General features: G+C 36.9%; 2 protein-coding genes across 9 annotated transcripts in view; one reads left to right on the top strand and one right to left on the bottom strand.

Moving 5' to 3' along the window:
• Positions 1-28: 28 nt before the first annotated feature.
• Positions 29-18,097, bottom strand: LOC111868318 (GDP-fucose transporter 1). Of its 4 annotated transcripts, none has more exons than XM_023858894.2 (6): positions 17,936-18,097; positions 12,756-12,960; positions 12,531-12,669; positions 3,784-3,870; positions 3,144-3,436; positions 29-928 (listed from the first exon to the last, which is right to left on the bottom strand). In XM_023858894.2, exons 2-6 carry the CDS (start codon positions 12,828-12,830, stop codon positions 713-715), a joined length of 810 nt encoding a protein of 269 aa, XP_023714662.1. In that variant the 5' UTR covers positions 12,831-12,960; positions 17,936-18,097; the 3' UTR covers positions 29-712. The 4 variants fall into 4 exon arrangements, with proteins under 4 accessions (XP_023714662.1, XP_023714641.1, XP_023714656.1 ...); XM_023858873.2 differs by having other exon boundaries at positions 17,877-18,097; XM_023858888.2 differs by lacking the exon at positions 17,936-18,097 and adding an exon at positions 17,533-17,835.
• Positions 18,098-18,745: 648 nt separating this feature from the next.
• LOC111868258 (progranulin-like) overlaps positions 18,746-24,935 on the top strand; it is a 29,804-nt gene continuing 23,614 nt past the window's right edge. Inside the window, exons 1-2 of one of the 5 annotated variants that reach the window (XM_023858772.2) lie at positions 18,763-18,826; positions 19,304-19,361. Coding sequence is in view for 1 of the 5 variants with exons in the window: in XM_023858748.2 (XP_023714516.1) it covers positions 18,767-18,826 (60 nt within the window). In the remaining 4 variants the exon portion in view is untranslated. Of the gene's footprint in view, positions 18,827-18,978; positions 19,362-24,935 lie in introns of those variants that run through there. The other 4 variants (XM_023858766.2, XM_023858781.2, XM_023858748.2 and 1 more) reach the window with 4 other exon arrangements.

Genomic DNA, 24,935 nt, shown 5'->3' on the forward strand with positions numbered 1-24,935 from the left:
TGGATTAATTAATCACTGAACAACTATCCACTGGTCATGAATTTTATTTGCTGATATTTATATGTAGCAGTGCAAAATGAATGTTAAACTACACAACACTTACAATCTTTACACCCTTGTCATACAAATGAACTTTGAGCATTTTAAATAATACCATGTTATACTTAAGTCAACAATGTTTATCATGATATGTTGAGATTTTACATCATATGCTTTACACTGGAAACATGTGAATTAAGATAATGGATGAAGTACTATCATGTGGTAAACACTGACTTCAGAGTTGATAGATATATGCACATTCAGATATAATAAAATATCTCTTGTTAGGTGAACCTGTATGCTTTATCATTTGAAACAAGTCATACATATAAAATTATGAATATGTACACACATATTATTTATTTAGCAATTCCAACAGAACAAGTTACATGATACAGTATCATCAGTAAGTAAACTCATGATTTTCGATTCTTGTAAATAAGTATTCCAGTCTTCAGTCTGATGCCACAAAATATGTCTGCCAAAACCACCAGTAAAGGTCCATCCTATTTTTAACTTCTCTGGTTTAATATTTTGATTTTAAATTATTGTTTTTGTGTTATTGACACTGCAGACTAAGAAGCAATCTTTGCTCCTTGCACAACAGTTTTTATACCGATAAAATTTTACTACTGTGTAACATGAGTCACTGCTAAGAATAGTATAATGTTCACACATCTTGGCTTCTCTGTAACTTTTCAGTCCTCTGCTGGTGTTCCATTTCCTGTTGCCTTGCTCGGGCATAAGCTGCACTGCCACCTAGCACCACCCAGTTCGAAAACCACCAAAGTACTGACTTTGTATCATTGAACCAGTAAGTCGCCAACACTGTCTGCACACATGCCTTAGCTGTGCCAGAAATGTTGTGTGTCAATGGAGATGTGACCTGCATAAAAAGAAAAAAATATTAATTCTGTTTTGGGGAAAAATTTTTTGTTTGAAAAAATCAAAACCAAATTTTAAGTTTTAGGCACCTGACTCAGAATTTATGGACTCTATGGATGCCATGTACTCTTCCATTGTCCAAATTAAGAAATGCACTGACAGCATAACCCAGAGATTCAAGATTGCTGCTGACAAAGCCTTCCATTGGACGTGAACCTAATCATTTCCATTCACCTTGTATCACAAACTATCTCCCCAAGAGTAATCTTAATGTTATCCTTTCACCTCATTCTTAGTCCTCCGGAGGTTTCACCACAATTCTATAGGTATGAAGGCTAAGCAAAAAGTAACCTCCGTTTATTTTAGTTAACTAATCTACGAGCGGGGGAGAGCTTGTGCATGCCAGGTAGCATCACATGACTCATTGTCTTGTAAATCATCATATAACTGGTCATCTAGTGTTTGTTCTTGTCCCTACAGAGTGAGGTATGGTGTGTCCTGCGATTGATAATCCTGCTGGATGCAAAATCTGCGCTGTTATCCACTTTCTTCAAGCTGAAAACATCACTCCTGCAGAAATCCATCGTGAATTATGAGCAGTGCTTTACAACCAAAAGTGGTGTAGAACAGTGGTTCTCAATTTGTCAGACCGCAGCCCGGTAAATCCTTTTTTCTATAAGATGGAAAGCCCAGTATTAAGTCACAGTCTGGTGGCTGAGAAACACTGGTGTAGAATGTTCAAAGATGGGCAGGTGGACAAATGTTCATGATGAAGAGTGAAACAGTTGGCTGGCCATCTGTAGTGAGTGATGATCTTGTTCAAAGTGTTCCTCAAAAAATTTGTGAAAGACAGAGCTTCATGATTTCAGAACTTTAGTGTGAATTTCCACAAATTTCACGCACTCTTCTGTACAAGATTATCACAGTCAGGCTATCCCTTCATAAGTTTTACACAAGATGGGTTCCAAAAATTCTCATGGGTGTGCAAAAAATGCAGAGAATGGCTTCAGGTTTGACTTTTTAGAGCGATGCCACATAGGTGCCAATGACGTTCTCAATCACATCGTATGAGTAACAGGTGAGGAAACTTGAGAATGCTGAAACCCAAGAGAAATCAAAGCAGTGGATGCACACACATTCACCAGACAAGCCCAAAAAGTTTAAACAGACATCTGCCTGCCAGAAAGCTGATGGCAACTGTTTCCTGAGACATGAAAGGAATGCTGATGGTGGAATTCATGCAACACAGGACCACAGTAACATCAAAGTGTACTGTAAAAAACACAAGAAAAAACCTACATACGGCTGACCATTCAGAACAAAATGCATGGAATGCTGACATCTGGTGTAGTGCTCCCCCATGATAATGTGTGTCAGCATACAACTGCTTGCCCTTGAGCATTGCTGGACCATTTTAACTGGGAATTGTTTGACCACCCTCCCTTAAGCCCTGATCTCGCTCCAAGTGGTTGGGATCATAGGTGGAGGACTTCTTTGATGCAGGCACACAAAAACTTATTTCCTGATATGACAAGTGCCTCAATCCTGTGGCGACTGCATCGAGAAGTAGCTTAAGTATGAAGAAAGTCGTCTTCTGGGTTTTGGCGCCATGTATTCTTCGTTTTGGCCGACGTTTCGGAGGAATGTCGGCCAAAACGAAGAATACACGGTGCCAAAACCCAGAAGACGACTTTCTTCATAGTCGTTGCCGTGGAAACCTCAAAACTTACATAGCTTAAGTATGTTCATATATTTTTGTATATAATTACTTTTTTCTCCTCACTGTTTTGTTTTGTTAACAGCTCACTGGAGGTTACTTTCTGAATAGCCCTCCTATTTGCTTCCCCATCATAATCTGTATTTTAGTATCCTGCCATCATTCCTTCTGTCACTTTATAAATTCGTTATAGTCATTACAGTCTTAACTGCCCACATTCATATATATCTCTTGGCATTCAGGGAATTTGTGTTTTGGTCAGCTATGACCTACAATTCATTCTACATGCCCATATCACATTTTATTCTCTAATTTCTGCACAATATTTTCTCATATGTCTGATGCTGGAATTTAAAATGTATAAATTAAGAATAAAAAATCATTATATTCATCATAGCAATATAAGAAATCACACAACTAATATAGACTACAAGAGTTGAAACAAATGACAGTCTGTAAACCTGAACAAAGCAAACCATTTCAAATTGTGAAACTGTACCTGAATCTGTAGAGCAGTGACAAAGCCAATGGTAAAGCCACATAAACCCCCTCCAGTCATAAGCAGCCAGAACTTGGCATCTGCCAGATTTTCAAAGTGAAGTATCACAGGTAATTCCTTATTAAGGACAATCAGAGGTAGAAACAGGAAGCAGCTATATACATTATTGTAGTAGGACAATAACCAGATTTGTTGGTTAACATGTGGAAGTATGCGTTTCGTATAGATGGAATACATGGAGAGAGCCAGTGAACCCAGGACTCCAAAAACTGTGCCTGCTATGGACAAAGAACCTGAAAATGAATAAACCATGAGACACTTGTACAACATAATCATAGATAATTTCATAAGAGTAACAATTTAATGCATAATGCAAAGTATATTAATTCCAGGACATGAAAAAGTGAGTAAAGAGATTCAAGTTGAATAATGTGAAAATGTTTTCATTATATTCTTAGGTCAGTCATAAACAATCTGTGCCCTTTATTTTCCAATTAACATTTTCTTTCATTTGTGGATTTCTGTGTTTAGCTACCCAAGACATGCTAGATGCTCAGCCCATTATACATCCTTCATTTAAAGGTCCTGATAATACAATATGAAATGATTAAATAATGAAGTGAAGTGACATACTCATTACCTGCCACATTTTCTTGGTCAACACCAAGCCAAAATCCTCCAACAATAACAGCACAGCATGTTACTGTCCGGATCGAAGTCTTCTGGCCTACAAATGATACTTGTTGAATTAAATTAAACAAGACCCAGAGTGGCTGTTAGCTGAAAGGGGCCAAGGAGTCAAATAGGAATAGTTCGCAATCAGTGACTGGAGAACTTTCTCCTTTGAAAGACATGAACATGTTTGCTTCATTTTTTTCCAGTTTCACTTATTTATTACATTTAAAGTGCCTGTAAATAGGCACAGTGGTTAAAACATGCAAGTATTAGGAGTTCTGCGACTTTTGTTGGAGATTTCATCAAGTAGAAAAATGTCAAAAAGGTTTTATTATGAAGAATGAAACAAATATTCAAATACAGCTTTGATAACTTATTGTAACTGAAAAATGCAATGTTATATTGGCAGGAAGGTAAATACACTCCATGCATCTTAATGTTCAGGATGTGGACAAATTCAGCAACATATTATACAATACCTAAAACACAATATTCCTAAAAACCAGATATGCTCTAAAAACAACAGACCTTAATATTTTACCTGCCTGATAAACAGGTAATTGTCTGTGTGCGCATTGTCCATGTGCATATACACATTCACATTCTACATATTGTACTTAGACAAGGCAGTGAGTATTACCAGTTTAATAATATAATTTACAATGCAAACACGTTTCAAATTCAAAGGTTCATGCAGTCAGTATGAGACAGAAAGACCAAAGCCTGATGTTCATGATTTAATTCATCTAGTCTCAAAAAGGGGTCCATTATGCTGAGATAAAATTATACAATAAATTATGCTCAAAATTAAATGTTTATCTACTAACAGGAAATTTAAAGCAGTACTTAAAGAATTCCTCTTGACTCACACCTTCTACTCTGTTGATATATTTATAATAGTAATAAATAATTATAAGGGGCATGCAGAGACAGAGATGGTTGAGGCACTATGCTACAAGCCGGAAGGTTGCGGGATCGAATCCTGATGAAGTCATTGGATTTTTTTCAATTTCCCTAGTCCTTCCAGCCACACTATGGCCCTGGGGTCGACTCAGCCTCTAACAGAAATGAGTACCCGGGATATTCTTGGGGGTAAAGGGTGGCCAGCACGTAAGGCTGACAAACTTACAGCCATCTATGACCTGACTGTCTAGAAAATGTGGGAACCTCAACATCTCACAACGCTATGAGTCTCCACGGCGTTACATAGATACCTTTATTTTTTTTTTATAAATAATTATGACATGGTAATTAGTTCTTCATTTGGTATATTATTTGGTAACAAACAAATTTTGATAGTGTAATATACCTATTTCTGTCTTAAGTTCAAAACTTGATGTTCCATAATTTGAGCAAACTCTATCAGCCAACAGCAATGCTGTATTACAACCGCTATAGTAAATCCCTACCTTTTGTACATTTAAATAAGGTACATGTCCCAGTTCACCATTGCTGTAGCTATTACACAACTTTGAATCTCACATACATTATCCAGATGTAGAGAGAAATGTAGGTTCTACTAAAAGAATGAAGACCATTCAGAAGAACAGCCAAGAAGAAGATGCTGCCAGAGAAGGATGAAGCTTGCTTCAGCCTAAAAGTGGGAAGATAATGAATCATACATATGTATGCATTTCTCATTAGTTTATATGGATGAAATACCTAATTTTCTTTCAACCTTCTTAAAGAATCTGAAAACTTTTTCTCCTACAGTATTCCTAAATTTGTTGTTACATGCGTGTATCAACAGCAGACTCATAACATTATATGAATATATTTTCATGTGTATTAGTTACTTGTAGATGGGCTTTGAATTGGTGAATCTACTGGATACTCACAGGTCGTAAGTACAAGTAATTATAACGCTCTGAGGATTACTGCAAGTATAACACACAAAATAAATTCTTCAACGTCTGCTTGCTTAGTCATTGCTTGGTAACACTTAACTACTGAACTGCCTTGAATGATGTCTGTCGAAGAGTCTCTACTCTCTCAAACTCTGTCTGGCTGTCTGACTCTGAGACTGAGCTAACTTCAGGCATACTGAATATAGATCACTGACTCCAAGGGTTCTGCTCCTGTGTTTCATCAATGTGTTGCCTCAGAAAACCATGTATTCATTTCCAAGGAATCATTTTGTTTCTGAGTGTTTATGACTTACTACTTTGTGACAACACATTCGCTGCTGTATGTTGTAACAGGAATGGGAACGTTGCTGAGCAATGGAAGTCTGGTTCTGGTACCACTATTCCGGCTTTCAACCATCACATCATAATATCATGAAAAAGATGTTAACCTTAAGAAATACTACTCGTATATTTATTGCAACACGTTTAGTAATGCTTTTAATATTCTTCTGTTTACAGTAATTAATATAATTAGTCTTCAGGCAGGAGGAGGTGAAATACAGAGGGGTTCAAAATATTTTCCCTGTCCAAGTTGTACTTGGAGATCACACTTGTCTGTGTCTAGGGTTCAAAGAATGATATGAGAATTATGGCATTCAATAATTTAACTTCTATTAGCTAACAGGAGCGTGGTGTTATAACTTGTACAATACCTTGGTCATAACTGTTTTAAATTTAAATAATGGATGTATGCAAGTTCCCTGTTGCTATGTCAGCTGTCTGTGCATGTTTAAATGGCCATGTGAAAAATTATGTTAGTATTTACGGAATTTGCTACAGCTTAAATTAATATTTGGTGGTTGATGGGTTTATAACGCCCATAGGATTTATGAATATTGGTCAATTTAAGAGGCAGAATCATGCAGAGCTCTGCTTACAGTCTTTATGCTTGTTTCTTACTTGGCTTACTTTTCAACCATGAAGATGGCAGTGATATATTCCTCTGAAAAGGTGATTTTCACCAGACTACGTAGTATTATATCCCAGAAGATAGAACTCTTCACCACTGCTATGAGAACCTCAAATCCTACATAGAGCCAAACTGATTATAATTACACAAAAGCTGCCATTAAACATCTAGTCTCTACTGGTTTAAGACACCTGATTTAGAGGAGTGAAAGAAGCAACTCACATCCCAGCTGGCTTCAGGAATCAGCCACTGGAAATTAATGAAGTATTTTATAATTTATAATATTATCCTGCCCAGGGTACTTTGAAAAACTAGACTAAATGTGTTACATACTGGTGGAAAGTGAAATTCTTAAGATTATTTATGTTGTGGTGCAGTCTGAAGCACAAGGGTGATCTGCTGTTAACAATTATTGTCTTCTTAATACAAACATTCAGTTATTCAGTATAGAGGGGGTGGGTTTCCCTATGCACCGTGACTAATAGTCTATTGTACATCCCCCTTTAATTTCACCTGTTGCCATACTCTACCGATACTGGTGCCCGCTATCTACCCTTTCTGCCAGCGAGGTCGGCCCTCTACTGGCAGTGGTACCCGATAACCCTCCCATTTCTGCTAGCGAGGTTTTGGTCCTCTACTGGCATTGGTACCCGATAACTTTCCCCATCTACCAGAGGCATTGGAAACTACTTGGGCGGGAAACTTTTTGCCTATTTTTGCTCAGAGGTCTCCTAGAAACACGAGGATCTTTTACGTGCCGTAAATCTACGACATGGGACCCACGGCTTAAAGTCCCTCCCGGAGGACTTGTTCCCTGAATTTTTCCGCCCTTAAAAATTCCATGACCTCCGCCGGGTTTGAACCCATGTAACTTGAGTCATGAGGTGGAACGTTACCCCTAGACTACAGAGGCCGCTTTAATACAAACATACTAATCTTACTTTAAATTATTGTGACATTAATTCCATTTACTATGATTTCTCATCCCATTACATACTCCTTTGAGAAATAATCCATCTCTGACTTCCAAAGAACCTGTTGTTGAACTTTCAGCTAAAGGCAGGGACGAACCAGTAGTTTGAAACCTACTTGAGATAAAACCAAAAACTCTCTTTGGAGTCAGTAGTACTGACATACCACTGCAGGGAGCTAGTACCTCTAGCACACTTGCAGTAGGAGGAGGAGGACTCAGTCTAGCAAAAAAAGCCTTGTCTGGATGCACTAGATGGAAGTTGAAAAAGGCAAAAGCTGGGGCCAGCAAAGCAGGAACTGGGGGCGGTCAGCAACCAGGAAATGCAGACTTGTCCAAGCATGGAGAAACCCCCACTGGCACCCTCAAGAGGCCAAGGTCGGAGGGCAGTACCCCTACAGAAATGGCCAGAACTCCAAAAAGGCACAGGGACTCTAAGGGACCAGGGACTTACAAGGAGGCTCTGACCAATATAAAGGTAGCTATCTTCAAGGAAACTTATCCTGAGGATAAGCTTCCCGAAGAAGACCAGAATTCCATTCTGGAAGCACAGGGGAAGGTGTTATGTAGGACTCAAAAGGGAGAACTACCACACCTGAAATCCTACAGACTAGTGGGAGGTGCAGTTATTTATGCATGCACCGACCAACAATCTGGTCAATGGTTCACCAAAGTCATTGACAACCACAGGCTAGAATCAGGGGCCAGGCGGAAGGCTACTGATGCCAGGAACCTGCCCAAGCCTGTTAAAGTGGCTCTCCGGACTAGGGACAAAGTTGCCCAGAATCAGGAAGAGCTGGTGAATTGGATTGCAGACCTCAGTCCAGGACTTCATACTGAGAACTGGAGGGTACTAGATAAGCAATCTGATTTGAAAGGCCAGAGGCTCATCTTATTCATAGACCAGGACTCTCACAGGGGACTGTTAAGGTGCTGAATGATCCTGGGGTTCCGCGCCGGGCAGAACCTGTGTCAGATACAGTATCATCCAACTCAGCCTCTGAGGGGGAGGGGGATGATGTACCCACTGCCTCAGTTGACTGGAAGAGAACATCCAATGAGGAGACAATCCGTCCTCTCGTCAACCTGACCTTACCAGATCAGGGACCTCCCTCAGAGGAAACCAGGTCTGATAAAGGGAAAGGGGCTGTGGAAGAAGGTATTTAGGAGGACACCTTTCCCAGCATTACAGAATGAACACACAACATACATACATACACACAAAATACGATTCATTCAAATTAGCCTAAACCACAGCAAGGCTGCTACAGCAATTTTATGTCAACAACTTGCTGAAGGAAAAGTAGACGTAGTACTTATTCAGGAACCTTGGATATTTAGGGGCCAAATAAGAGGCTTAACAAATTCAGGGGGAACAGTCTACTCTGTGGTACCTGAAGAAAATGTGAGATCATATATATTGTAACGTGTTTCGTTACTGAAGACGGCATTCAGATTGTTAATTGGTTTATTTAACAACCTACAAGTCGTAACTACAATTGATTATAACACTGTTGCGGGGTTTCACACTTTATAACCCTATTCGCAATAATCTCTTCACACTGTTGCTGGGTTTCACACTTTATAATCCTATTCGCAACAATCTGTTCACACTGTTGCGGGGTTTCACACTTTATAACCCTATTCGCAATAATCTGTTCACTCTATCTTCAGTAGTCTACACGTATTCACAGTACGGGAGCTATGTAAGTGTCCCTGTATCACACACTCCCAATTACACGATTACACACACGTCCGGTTCTTCTTTCCGCGACTGCTGCTATACTCCAACTGTGTCACTCCTGATCACACACTGACTGACTGCTGACTCACTTCCAACTGTCTTCATAGACTGCTGCCTTGAGAACTCACTTTGTAGGCTGCTACACTTTTAACTGGCTTCGGCGGCTGTGTAGTTCCCTTATATAGTCGCAGTGTTTGCCTGTTACGTAATCGGTACCGCCGTTGCCTGATGCTGTGTCACAGCTGCATTGCGTGTCTCGTCACAGGAGGAAGCGGTGCCACGTAGCCTGGGAGGGGGGCTACGTCACCATGGCCAGAGCTGACATGTCACTCCTGGGGGAGGGAGGGGTTGTCCTCCATTGCGCAACATGTCACAATATATAGTAATAATCATATTAATGCTTTACCATTGCTGGAGTTCTGTTCCAGAGATACAACAACAGTGAGGATGACATACACACTGGACTGAGCCTGTGAGGAGCTCACCGTCACTTCAGCCTACCTTCCATATGACTCGGATGAACCACCATCTTCCAAAGAAGTGAGGGACATCGTTGAATACTGCCATCTTAGGAAAAAGCAGCTCATCATTGGGTGTGACGCCAATGCACACCACACATTGTGGGGGAGCACTGACATCAACCCAAGAGGAGAATGTCACATGGAATATTTGGTGAGTTTGAACCTTAATATTCTAAACCAATGTAACGAGCCTACCTTTGTGGTTTGCAATAGGCAGGAGGTTATCGACTTGACACTAGGGACCAATAAAATAGGAAACCTGATCAGTAACTTAAAGTGCTTGACATACACCAGATCAACTCAAAATTGGTCTGGGACTGCCACCAAACCCTCATGGAACTGGCCAAATATAACAGGGTACAACTGATATGGGTGCAAGGGCATGAGGGTATTGCTGGAAATGAAACAGCAGATCAACTGGTCAAGATTGGAACTGAACATCCATTCATAGGACCTGAACCAGCCTGTGGCATCTCTATTGGAGTTGCCACAAAGGCAATCAGGGACTGGACAAATATGAATCACAAGAAATACTGGGGATCCTTGACTGGACTCAGGAAGCAAAGGGATTCATACTAGGACCCTCTACTAAAAGAACGAAGGAACTGTTGAAGTTAAACAGGAACCAGTTATGATGGGTGGTAGGACTACTTACAGGACAATGTCACCTTAAATGACACCTCTTCAAACTGGGACTAAGTAATAGTCCAACTTGTGAGAGGTGTCAAGAAGAAAATGAAACAGCCACACATATCCTGTGTGAATGTGAGGCCTTTGCTTATTTAAGATTACGTCACTTGGGTCAACATTTTATGGAACCAAGCGACTATTTTGACGTCCCCACGTACAAAATCATGTGATTCATTTCGAAGGGCAGGATTACTGAGGGGATAATCAAAAGGGGAATCACAATAGATCACTGTGGTCGCAGTGCAAAGGCGAAGAGGGCCCACCCCTTGTACATTCATTCAACAGTTGCCCCTGTGCCTAAGCACCATGGCATGAGACGTTTACCAGGAGTGGAGATGAAGCTCCACACATTCTCTATCTTAACAGAAACTGGAAATTAATGGACAGTCCCACCCCTATGGAAGAAGCTCCCCCTCACTGTACCCACTGGATAAGAGGCAGAATGAGTCCCTAAGTTGATCTGGACATGTTGGTGATAAAAAAATTCCTGACAGCAGCCAAGAAGTGGACTCTTGTCCAGCTCATAGTCAGTCACTTCACTGTTAACAGTATTCTGGCTGAGTGCAGTGGTATGTGTACTTTGCTCTTTTATGAATGCCTAAGGCAAATTCAAGTGTCATAAAATCAGTGATCTGAATGCCAAAAGAATGGGAAAACCACAACAAAATTAATTTGTCAAGAAAAGTTTCATTCCAGTGCCATGTCCTGGACAAGGCACCATCTATGTCAAACTAAGAAGTACTGTGATATGTTGAGATAACTGTAAAAAACTGTGGTATCCTTGGCAAAGTTGAATGTACCCTGAATCTGCATCACACAGCACAAGGAGGCAAGCTTTGGGCTGTGACACACATTCAACATGCCTTCAGTCTTTTTTAGCCCAAAATTCTTATGTTATTGCAATTATCTTGCCAGGTAAATGAAATGTTGCCTGTTACTGAAAAAAAATTGACAAGAAATGCTGATCGAATAGTCAAACAGTATTTAGCAAAACCATTATAGCCAAGGGCTTCTTTGTTGCCTTAAATGTTTGTAACAGTTGTGTGGTCAAATCTTTGTTTATTATTTAGAACTCTCCCTACTTTAATTTCAGTAACATCATTCTGTCTGCTCACCTAATCCCCTGGAAATGCTAAAATGCTATGTGGAGTTTCTCAACATTTTATTCATTTGAATGTCTGCTCATCCTTTTCTTATCAGAAACATAACAAGTTAAATAATTTGTATTATCTGTAAATTAGTTCCTTCATGACAATCTTTCCATACTTTGTACAAAACCAGTGTTGAACAGATGTTGCTGAAATACTCTCAAACTTGAAAATGTAACTTACTTTCTGCAAACCAGCTATAAAAATTAAAACGTTAAGTACTGCTCTGAAACAAAAACATTTCATAATATGATTTGTTCAGTCATTTTTAGTTATCAAAGTGTGTACTGAATTGGGTTACAGCACATATTTAATAATAAAACAAATTCCTGTCTTTCAAATGAAGGATGAAAGAAGTAGTGGATTTGGTGTTTACAGCTCAAATACTTTCATGAAGATCTCACAAACCACATATTACAAAAAATACGTAACATGACAGGTACCTTATACAGTTCTATAGCCTTTACTCAAAACATTTAATAAAATACAATAAAAACTTTTATTATATAGCATTCTAAAATAAAATAAAATGCCCCCATCTTCTACTGCAGACTCACGATATAATGAATGTCAGACAGCTAAGACATTTAGAGGTTGCAACATCTGAAGTAATCTCTGTCAGACATGTTACATGATGCTACCAATTTAAGAAATTAATGCCTGGCTCATAATAAAATAATTTAATAACAATATAAATTGTATAAAATCAATGAACTAAAGAAAATCAGGTCGATACTGTAATGTATCAAAATACAAATTATTTTTTCCATAAAGCCACATCTAATATGCCATTACTGTGGGTAGTTCATAGGATTGACTCACCTAATATCAAATATGTTAACATAACATTAAAAACTGTTGTTAAGGAGCGTCCTATATAGTAGAAGGCAACATCTACATACTTGAGGGATAAGTTGTTGAATGCTATGGTTCCTGTGAACAGGACTGACAGAGGAAGCACCTGAAATTACAATATGTACATATACATCTCAGCAGACTTACCACATAATGACAGCAAATTTACATTGAATATATACTACTACTAACCTTCACTGCAACACTGCATCTGAAAGGTGAACCCTCTGGAAATGTGAAAGTATGAGGAAATAACTTTGTCAGCATACTTAGTATAAAACATATTGTTGCTGACACGACACACTGGTACCAAGTCACAAACAAAGGGGCATCAAGGCTGACAGTCTGACTGCTCAGAAGTGCCTTGTTTACAAACACTGTCAATATGGATATGACCCTGTAGAAAACAACCACAAGTAAGTAAAGTGCAAAAATATTTTTCTTCTTTCAAGATCATTTACTAATGAAGTGTGTAGCTGACATATACATTACATTTTTTAAACTAAAGACATACTAAATTTTGTTCCATATCCTTATTACCAACTTCCACTGCTGTAGTATTTGTTCCTTATTTCAAACATAAAATAAAAGTCTATTCATCTAGAAGCATAACCTCTTTCCTACTGCCAAATTTTATCAATACTTGGTGACTATGCCTTTCCAATTTTTCAACAGTGATTTAAACATTACTAAAACTAGGAAATATACTAATGGCTATGTCTACTTATAACACAACCAAATTAATGTATAGAAGCATATTAGAAAAGTGCATTGAGGAAGGTGATTCCAGCAGTAACTCTTGTGAATGTGATCAGAGGTGTCTGGCTTGAGTCTCAGCCATGACACTGATGATCATGTCTGGGGTAAGTGTATTTTTCCTCAGTCCCTCCAGTAAAATACAGACCTTAGCTTAGGCCATGATTGTTTCTGTGTATGCCCTTTCCAATTCACTGTCATCAAATCATTCAACACTGCATGATCTGAATGACTGATGGAACTGTTAAATAAAGTATAAATAAAACTGCAGTTTACTTAGTTTTGGAGAAGCTGAAGAAATAACTACCTGAATTCACACTTTAAATACAGCCCAACTACATTTCCCACACCATCAAGCTTGGATTAGAATTTATTTACAATCCTAAAATCCTTCATGGGAATAGGCCAAGACACACCATGCACATATATACTTGATACAAATATAAATACATAATTGGTAGTTAAGAGTTCTGATGTCTTATTTTATAAGGATGAGCCAGGATAGTTCAATCAGTATAGTGACTAGACTATAGGCTGGATGGCCAAGGAGACAGGAATTGATTCCAGGTATGGATAAGAGATTTTCTTCTCTGTAATATCCAGACTGGCTCTGGGACCCACTAAAACTCCTATACAATGGGCAATGGTGGCAGTATCCTTGGGAGCAAAGCAACAGGGTCATGAAGCTGACTGATCAGCTCCATCTAGTGCTAAGGTTAAGAATGACGAAGCTATACCTCCACTCCCTCATGTCTTCACGGTATGATATTTCATTAAGCAAGCACAGAGACAACTTTATCCGTTATTTTACACAACAAAGTTGTTACTGCATCATACAAAGTGGAGTGATTATGTGACAGGAATATCTTATATTTAAGCATCCTGTTGCATTACTATACAACCTTGTTTACATATAATTTTCCATATTCTGTTATTCAGTATAGAGGGGGTGGGTTTCCCCATGCACCGCGACTAATAGTCTATTGTACGTCCCCCTTTAATTTCTACTGTCGCCATACCCCACCGATACTGGTGCCCACTATCTCCCCTTTCTGCCAGCAAGGTCAGCCCTCTACTGGCAGTGGTACCCAATAACTCTCCCCTTTCTGCCAGTGAGTCGGCCCTCTACTGGCATTGGTACCCGATAACTTCCCCATCTACCGGACGCATTGGAAACTACTTGGGCAGGAAACTTTTCACCTAATTTTGCTTTTACGTGCCATAAATCTACGACACGGGACCCACGGCTTAAAGTCCCTCCCAGAGGACTTGTTCCCTGAATTTTTCCGCTATTAAATATTCCATGAACCCGCATAACTTGAGTCATGAGGTGGGAACATTACCCCTAGACTACGTTGGCCGCTTAATTTTCCATAAATAATGCAACTATTTATTTCTTCATTCAGATGTGCTTTTGCTATTAACACATGTTTTGGCCCTAAGCAGCCATCCTCATGTGTTGTATTATGCCAAATTAAAAATGTTAACGATTTTTAATTGATTTTAAATGGAGTGAACTGTAACATATAATATTTATTGCACAACAGTTGATGAAATGTTCAGTTACGTGTGTGCTATGGACAATACTCAGCACAGTATAGCAGGTTTGACATAATGGGACATATGAGGATGGCTGCTTGGGGCCTAAACATGTTGTGTTAATAGTGAAAGAGAATGTGAACGAAGAAATAAACAGTTGCATTATTGACGGAAAACTGTAAGTAAACATGGTGACAGGAAAATTTCATAAATTTTTCAGCATTTGGGAACTTTCAAGCAAATTCTTCAACAGAACAGAATAAGTGACATGAAGATATAATCCTTTAATGCTGGCTTCAACATTTTTACATCATGGTTTAAATTTATAATATTGGTAGATTACTGAACACCTGTACAGTAGTCCTTTTGAAATCTAGCAGGATTAGAATTTGGCATCTCTGGGACATATTTATGTCTTCTCTTTACATTGTTAAATCTGAATTTGCCAGTTGTAGAAGTATTAAATTTGTACATCAATTATCCATGAAAGAATGCTTTTAATGCCTGCAATTAATCTAACGACTTTCTTTTGGATGTTAAGCAGTTCTTTGTCTGTTCAATTTATTCAGAGGATTACCCCATATAATACCAATAAAAAATCGTTATCTTACTAAAAGTATGTAAAAATGTGAAGTGCTGCAACAACATACATTACATGGTACTGATGCAAATGTGGTTATCCAGAATAGGGGGGAAGATTCTTGTTGGTACTTCACTTATTCTATTCAGCTCAACATCAGTAATTACCTTATTCCCCGCCAATTAATATCACAATGTGTTCCTACATTCCAATACAAAAAGTCAAAAGATAACAGTTTTATACTTTGTATAGAATAACAAAATATTATAAGAGGTGTGATTTTCATGGTAACGAGTATTCATATTGTGCTGCTGTGGTTTTTAACACCATGCAGAATTCTATGGAATCACCGTTACAGTAAAACTTGCTACCTCCAGCTCAGGGTTGGCCCTAAATTTTCTAAAATCTTTGAAACATTAATATATAACAGAGTAGTGAATTTCTTAAATAAACATAATTTGATATCTGATGCCCAAAATGGCTTTAGACAAAATAAATCAACTCATACAGCACTGCAATCATTTATTGAGGATGTTCAGAAAGCATTAGACAATAAGTTTTTTGCTTTGGGTATTTTTTTGGATCTTTACAAGGCTTTTGATGTGATAAACCATAAATTACTGTTGGCTAAATTGGAACTTTATGGGTTTAGAGGAATTTCACTCTCTTTGATGAGATCATCTTACGGGTAGATCCCAGTTTGTAGAAATTGACCATGTTGATGCCAAGTCTCCAAATCAAAAATCATTCTCCTCTTCGTGTAAGGAAATAAAGTATGGTGTTCCTCAGGGTTCGGTTCNCTTCATGGTAAAGCATCTTATTATTAATATTGAAAAGACAAAAGCACTCTTTTTTCAGGGACGTGGTCCCCGTCAAATTGATAAACCGGAACTTTATTTGAATAATAAGAAAATAACATACACAGCTAATTTAAAATTTTTAGGTATATATATTACAGAGAATTTAAGTTGGTCCTCTCACATTCACCATTTAGTTCAAAAATTAAACAAAACCATCTATCTTATCAAATCCTTACGAGATTTGGTCAGTCTTCCAATTTTGAGAAGTGTGTATTTTGCGAAATTTGAATCTTTATTGAGATATGGTATTATTTTTTGGGGCTGGGGTCAAAAGGACATTCAAACTGTATTTAAAATCCAAAAAAAATGTTTAAGACTGATCAAAAGAGTCAATAACAGGATATCGTGTAGAGAATTTTTTGGTGAATTTAAAATTTTAACCTTAACTTCATTGTATATCTTTGAGACGTTGTGCTTTTTAAGGAAAAATAGGATATATAACATCTCGTATTCAGATGTGCACGGTTATAACACAGTACATAAGCAAAATTTGTATGTCCAACCATGTAACACCTCACGTTGTAAAAGGAGTGTGATTAACATGGGAATAAGATTGTATAATAACTTGCCCTCTTGAATAAGAAGTATTCAAGAGTTCAAGGTTTTTAAGCGTCAATTAAAGGATTACTTGATGTGCAAAGCTTTTTATTCCCTTCAAGAATATTTTTACAAGAATTAGCTTAATAATAGAACAAAGATACTTAGGTAATTTATTTTAGCTATTGCATGTAATTTATAGTTTAGCTTTTGTTGCCTTATTATACTCATCCACTGTTTTATCATATTTAAAGGACTTATTATGTTATTTTTCTATGTTTTTTATATTATTAGTCATTTGATGTGATGTTTAATCTCATATATTTTTTTTAAAAACTGACTTGTCCAATTGTACATAATGTAACAGTTATGGATGTTAAATAAATCAATCCATAAAGACCCTGGAGATAGGAGAAGAAAGTTTCTCCAAAATTTTGGAAACCACCTACAAGACTACACAACGCCAAAACCCAAAAGGCAACACTTTGGGTAAAGTAAACGCTCATACAATGTGGAGTATGAGCTCCTCAGTAACACTGCATTGAATAAATTCGCACTGGACGAACTTACTCCCCTTTAGGTCAAATGGGGATACTTTCTGGCGGCCGCGTATCTCTTATTTGTACCTGTTATGGAGGTCATTCCCAAACACACAGACGAACATACCAAACAATTCGACTTCAATTTTCAGTAGTACCTGAGTCCATACGGTCTATACCTTGCATTATACGCCTTTAGGCATTTCGAGACTTAATAGGCTTTAATGCCTGATAGCTTTCACAGCTCATGCGATGTTAGGGGCTGAATAAATTGCGTCAACATTAAGAAAACTAAATTGGTATTTCAGTCATGGCCGAGGACTTAACGTATATTCAGGTTTTCCGCATTCGGCAAACAATTGTTTGCATTTATTTCTGGGTGCACACCAAAACTTTCCACACCCGGCAAATAACTGCTGGTATTTTTTTTTTTCAGCGTGCACAAGCAAACCGCGTTGTCACGGATTTGCTATACTTAATAGGTAACTTTAAAGAGACATACCAATAACATGCTACAACTGTTGCTATATGAAAATATTTTGCTAACAGTCTTTCATGTACCATTTTTACATTTTTTATAGTGACACAGCATTTATAACTGAATAATTTTACAAACAAATTAAACTGTTATGTTTGCATATAAAACACTGATATAATAAAATCGCGGTATACAAAATTGGCAACGTTACGAGCGTTACCAGCTCCCTACTTCATTAATCCTTGCTTGGGTCCGAATACGGATCACTAGCGATCTCTAGCGACAACTTGGAAGGAAACTATACTACATGATTCTGTCGACTAGCTCATTCGTAGCATTGACCAATAGATGACGTGTGGGATTCATTGGGGGAATGGATGAATTCACGAATTCATCGTACGTTTAGGAGAGAATAAAGAGATTAAAATTTAGATACAATAAGACAGAAAGGGAACACGAATACCAAGAAGGACTAGTTAAATTCGCCAAAAAGGCTTTCGAAAAGCCGTGCTCGGGGGTAGATGACCCGATTGAATCACTGGAATTTGATTATGAAAATCAGGGCCCCTTCCTAGACACAGAGTACACAATTAAAGAACCCACCTTTGCGATTAAAAATTTCAATCGAGCACAGGGCTGGATGTAACAAAATATCTTAAACGTCGCAATTTGCCAAATGAAGCTTTAGAAATCTTACTAGAAATTTATAATGATATTTTGAGAGCAAGAGTGTTCCCAGACAAGTGGAAAAATATAGGGTTCATTATCCCTAAAAATGGCAAAACGAATTTGAGACCTATGTCCGTGGCATTAGATGTGTGCAATGTACTGGTACGCGTAATAAACGTGCGGCTAGAACAGAATTAGAAATTCTCAGAAACAGAATATGGATTTCCAAGGTTGGCAGCACTGCCATGCTTCTCCTCAGTGACATCATTTTTTTTTCAATTGAGTTGTTGGTCGGTGTAATACAGGTGGGTTTACTCGGTACGGCGGGCCCTGATATGATTATTGTACCTGTCCCGTGGTGATTATGATGCTGGAGAATTTGGTGGAATAAAGATTGGCAGTGGAAACCGAAGTACTCGGAGAAAATCCGCCACTTTGCCCACCACAAATTCCACTTGATCGAACCCGGGCCGCCGCGGTGGGAAGCCAGCGACCGCCAGCGACTAACCGCTTGAGGTATGCCGCGGCCTTCGGTGACATCATTCTACCCATTCTACCGTAGCCCAGCATGCCCTGCATAGAGGGGAAGTTATTGTGTCACCGGGGAACGCCGGGGACCGGGGAATACCCTACGCGGTGCTTGGTTGTCGGAGGGTGTTAGGTTGTAAATGTATGTTAGTGGTTCAAGTGGTGAGTCGAAATTAGAATTTGGCTTAAAAGAAGCATATATTGGTTTTAGGTTTGTGATAAAAGTGTAGTTTGTTATCCTGTGTCTTATCTAGACGAGTTCTAAGTGCTCTTTGGGACCCAGAACGGCACCACACCCATCAGGTACCTCAGGTACGGTCACAACTAGTAGACTATGACAGTAGTAGCTGAAATGCTGTATTTGAGATTTTTCATTAATATCTGTTAAAACTATTATCTCTTGAGTTGCATAGCCATGTAGTCTTAGAAAAATTATATGTTGTTGTATTGTTGCAATGTAATTTTACTGACGAATTCAATATCCGGTCCGGTTTCTGGACAATGGATCTATGAAATTTTGTATCTATGTATGTATGTATGTCCACCGGCGTTTTGGAGGAACATATTATTATTATNAAAAGTTTCCATCAAAGGTAACAGAATATTTTGGTCATATAGCTTAAACATATATAACAAATCCAAGATATAAAAACATTACATTTATAAAAATACAAAATTACAATTTCATGATGACCACACATCACTCGTCCCCAGTCCAATAAAACATATAATCAGGCCTCACACAGACAGCCCAAGCTGTCAGGACAACACACACAGGTGGCAGGAAAACCACTGTCAAACCCACAACCTGCCACTCCACACATATTGGCAAGCCATATCATCCAAACAGTTTATTTTATCTTGTCAGTGCTATCAAGCAATTGTTAAAAAGACCTATTGTATATGACATGTTTGTCACATCACATACAACTACTTTCTAGTAAAATACACTAAAATTGTCATTTAAAATAAAATTTTAAGATCAAAGCTTCCGTCAAAGTAACATAATATTTTAGTCATATAGGTTTAACATATACAACAAATCCAACATATAAAAACATTCTATTATAAGTATGATTATCTCATATTCATGATGATTATTAATTTATTGTATTACTCAACATCTTATACACTTATATAGTTGTAAAAATCATTATCTCTTAAAATATTCATCAAGTGTTAACACCGCTCTTTTCCAACCCGCCTTTGCTTGTATCGGCGCAGTCGGAATGGTGTTACCCTGCTACACCTGTTTCTACCTTAGGACAGTGTATGATGGCTACTGGAAGTTGTCCTCACAGATCAAACTAAGAAAGATCGGTATAGGTACGGGAAACTAGCTGGGTCGGTTTGCATGGGTCTCAGGGTAGCGATGCCTAAGAAAGCGTTTTTCTGAGAGTTGAGCCAATTAACGTTTATTCACCTGCTAATTCACCACACTGTTAAATTAATGTATTCTTAGCTTTAAGTTACAGCGTTATACTATCAGCTAGCTATGTCCCGGAGCGTGCAAGGGTCACGTCCGTTCAGTTCGGAATATTGTGAAAGTCTCCCTCTTTTGTGGAATGGCTTGCACCCCCGCGCTGGGAATTCGAAAGATGGTGTTGACATATACATTTTCATCCCATCTTCCGTGGGAAGCTTGAACGAGGCAACCCAATCATACTGGCCCTCATTCACAGGCAATTGTAACAAGCTCTGACATGTCCTTTTAGGCGCGTCCGGTTCCCTGTACCCGAGCTAAATTTATGACTGATTGTAAATGTGATAACTCCGGACTTCTTGTTTCTGCCAGAATCTAGAAATTTTCAACGTAAACACCGTATTGCACGTCCCAGACGATGAAATACGATATTATAGATCACGATACATTTCCAGTAATATCGAAACATAAGACTTTTGAGATTTAAATTACCCAGAATTAATTAGAAATAAATTTCACGTTCATCTATAATCATCCAAATAAATAAGGGCTCAGAATGATCAGCGTCAGTGTATAAAAAGAATTTAAATAAAGAAATTCCTTTAAATTGTGTTTGAACTTATTTATATCGTTAGAAGTTACTTTGATATTATTAGGTAGTGCATTGTAGATCCTTATGGCCACGTGAGTTACCCCATTACCATATTTTGCCAAATTTACCTGGCTCATATGTATGTCCATATTATGTCTAGTGTTTATATCATAGCAATCCCTATTTGTATCAAATATTTTTTTTTTTTGTTTTTTACTACAAACATCAGAAGAGAGTATATATACTGTGTTCTTAAAGGGAATATATTCATATTCTTAAACAGTTCTCTGCATGACTCTCTGAAACCACATCCATTTATTATTCTTATAACTCTCTTTTGTATCTTAAAAACTCTTTCAGCTTGTGTTGAGTTACCCCAAAACATTACTCCATATGTCATAACAGAATGGAAGTATGCATAATAAATACTTTTTAATGTTTTTACAGACACCACTGGTTTTACATTTCTTATCATATAACAAGCTGTGTTTAATTTCTTTATTATCTCATCTATATGTCTATCCCAAGTTATATCATTTTGGATAGTCAGGCCAAGAAATTTAATGTAATTTGTGTTTAATAAAATCGTTCCTATGCCTCCCATTTCTCTATCTAAATTATGTTTTACAGTGAAGTTTATATAATATGTTTTCAATAAATTCAGTGAGATTAAATTTTGTTTAAACCAGTCCTTCAATATTCTATATACTTCATTTATTGTGTTTTTAAGTTTTATTGGATTGTCTTGAGAGATTAAGAAACTGGCATCATCAGCAAATAGAATTGGAATACTCTTAGTTTCTAGAATCTTGGGCAAGTCATTTGTATATATTTTAACAACAGTGGTCCTAGTGTCGACCCTTGCAGGACACCATTAGTTACTTTAACCCGTTGTGAGTATACTTTATTACTGTTTGTCCCATTGGAAATAGCAGTTCTCTGTTTTCTATCGAATAGATATGACTTATATAGGTAGTATTGTTTGTCTTTTATTCCATAATACCTCAATTTATCCAATAATATATCATGGCTAACACAATCAAAAGCCTTTCTAAGTCACAGAAGATCCCAGAGACGTGCATTTTTTTTTTATTTAAAGAGTCTAGTATTCCAGAGATAAGTCTATAAATTGCATTTTCAGTCCCTTGCTTTTCTCTAAATCCAAATTGGTACTTATTTAATATACTATTATCATTCAAATGTTTTAACAATCTACTATGCATTACCTTTTCAAAAATCTTACTAATAGATGTCAATATGGATATATGTCTGTAATTTGAGTCTAGATTTTTATTACCTTTTTTGTATATTGGCATAATTGTAGCATATTTTAGTCTGTCTGGGAAAATACCGTCACACATAGTTCTGTTACATAAGTAACTTATCGGTTCGCTAATAAAGGTTTTACAGGCTTTGAGTATATTATTCGAAATGTCATCATATCCATGGGTTTGGCTAGATTTTAGGGACCATATAATCCTTTCTATTTCCCTACTCGTACTTTTTATAATTTTTATGCTAGGCAATGGATTCTCAAATGCATCAGTCAAGTATGTCATATAATTGGTAGTTTTTGATTTAATAGTTTTACCATTTCCTTTTATGTATTTATGTGTATTATCTGCTATACCACTAAAGTACCTATTAAATGTTTCAACAATATCATTCAAATTAGTATTCTTTTTACCTTCAATGTCCAAGGTTTGAATAATGTCTCTATTTCCTTTCTTTAACACTTCACTATTTATTATTCTCCAAGTGGTTCTAGCTTTATTTTTTGAATATTTAATTTGATTATCATATGTCATTTTCTTAGCTAGATTTATCACTTTGTTTAATATTTTACAGTAGTTCTTATAATAGGTGGCTATTATAGGGTTATTACTTTTTTTTTGCTTCAAGATATATTATTCTTTTGTTTCTACAAGAAATTCGTATACCAGTGGTAATCCATGGTTTCTGTTTGTATTTTTGTCTGCTTGTTATTGGGAACGACTCATAAAAAATGTCTTAACAAAATATTTAGAAAATGATTAAAGCTAGTATTAATGTCATTATTGTTATAAACTAGTTCCCATTTTTCATAACTTAGTTTCATTGTAAATTCTGCCAAATTATAAACATTTATATTTCTCTTAACTATAATTTCATTCTTTTTGATACAAGGTAATGGAAATTGTGCAATTAGTAATTGTGCTTCATGATCTGATAATCCATTAGAGATAGAGAGAACTTCATAGTCAGTAATATGTTGTTCATCAATAAATATATTATCAATAATTGGGGACGAATTTGGTCCTGTTCTAGTAGGGAAGGTAATAACGCTTCTAAGATTGAAGGAGCTAAAAATATCTTCAAGTCTAGTTTTATTATGAGAGTTTTCTAAATAATTCACATTAAAATCCCCACAAACAATAACAGTATTCCTACATCTTGGACAGCAACAATGTTCTCCAAAATTACTCTGTATCTGTCATACTGCACAGTGTTCAGATCCACAAGATGTACTCGCTAGTAGTCTTCAAGGAATGAATCCTGTTGTGTTAATGTATAAGAAACGTTTTTATTCACCACGACACAAGTCTTTTCAGTCGTCTCATTCACATCAAGTGTGTATGATGAGTTTATTGATCTTAATGGCATAACTTGCTACATGTTTTAGCTTATTACAAAGCCATCATCGGGCAAATGTACACTAATGGCAATTTTCTTAAACTATCAAATTGCGTTTCACATAAGTATATGTATTACATTATTACAATTATCGATGCATCTTCTATACATAGTCAGTACATTTGACATGACAGAATCATCACTATATCTTTAAACATATTAAAACATTCAAATTTCTGGATACTTAAAAATTCTAATAAAATAGTATAAAATATACACAATAAGTCAATAAGGTTTAACATAATTTAACAATACACTTAGATATTTTTGTGTTATCACATTTAGTCATGTAATGTCCTGTTTCACATTAATTTTAATTATTACAATCATGACATATCAAGTAGTGGCCCATGAACATTGTTTTGATTATGATTTAGTTTTTATTTATTTTCAGTTTCACCAGTGAGGTGGTTGCGCTGTTTGAGAGTGATGTTTCATTTTCGGTCTTTTTATTGTATGGGTTTTTTTGTGTGTGAATGTCCAGGTTTCATTGACTGTCAAATTGCCATTATGATGTAAATGAAGCATTCATTGATTTTTCACAGTACCTTTACATATAATGTTCAACAATTTTTTAAACGCATTCTTAAGAATATTTATTAACAGTTTTCCTTACAAAAAATTAATATTCACCCATACCAAACAACCCTGGCTAACAGTAGGCGTAAAAACGTCATGCATTCGTAAGAGAAATTTAGTAGAAATTTGGATGATCTGGAATTAGCAAGATATTACAAGAATTATTGCAGAATCTTAACAGAGGTTATAAAGAAAGCAAAACAACTTTATTATAATAAATTAATTTTAAATTCCGATAATAAAATAAAAACTACTTGGAGTGTCATCAGAACTTTAACTAAAACTAAATCGGAAAAAAATCCAATAGCAAGCAATAGAAGGTAAGTTATGTAATAATATACAAAAAAGTATAGTTACATTAATAATTATTTTATATATCCACTACCACAAGTAAAAAATAGTTCTACTAAAGACGGGAATGAAGCCCTTAAATTCCTTACTACCATGTTTAAACACCCCTTTCCAGATATATATATATATATACAGGGTGTCCCAGGAGGAATGGACCAAACTTCGGGAGGGTGTTCCTTATGTTAAAGTATGCCGATATAACCCAAAACACCTATGTCCAAAGTTGAATGGTTACAGAGATAATGGCCCGAGAAAAGTGTGGTCTTCT

This window comes from Cryptotermes secundus, unplaced genomic scaffold (assembly GCF_002891405.2).
Source record: "Cryptotermes secundus unplaced genomic scaffold, Csec_1.0 scaffold166, whole genome shotgun sequence".
NCBI lineage: Eukaryota > Metazoa > Arthropoda > Insecta > Blattodea > Kalotermitidae > Cryptotermes > Cryptotermes secundus.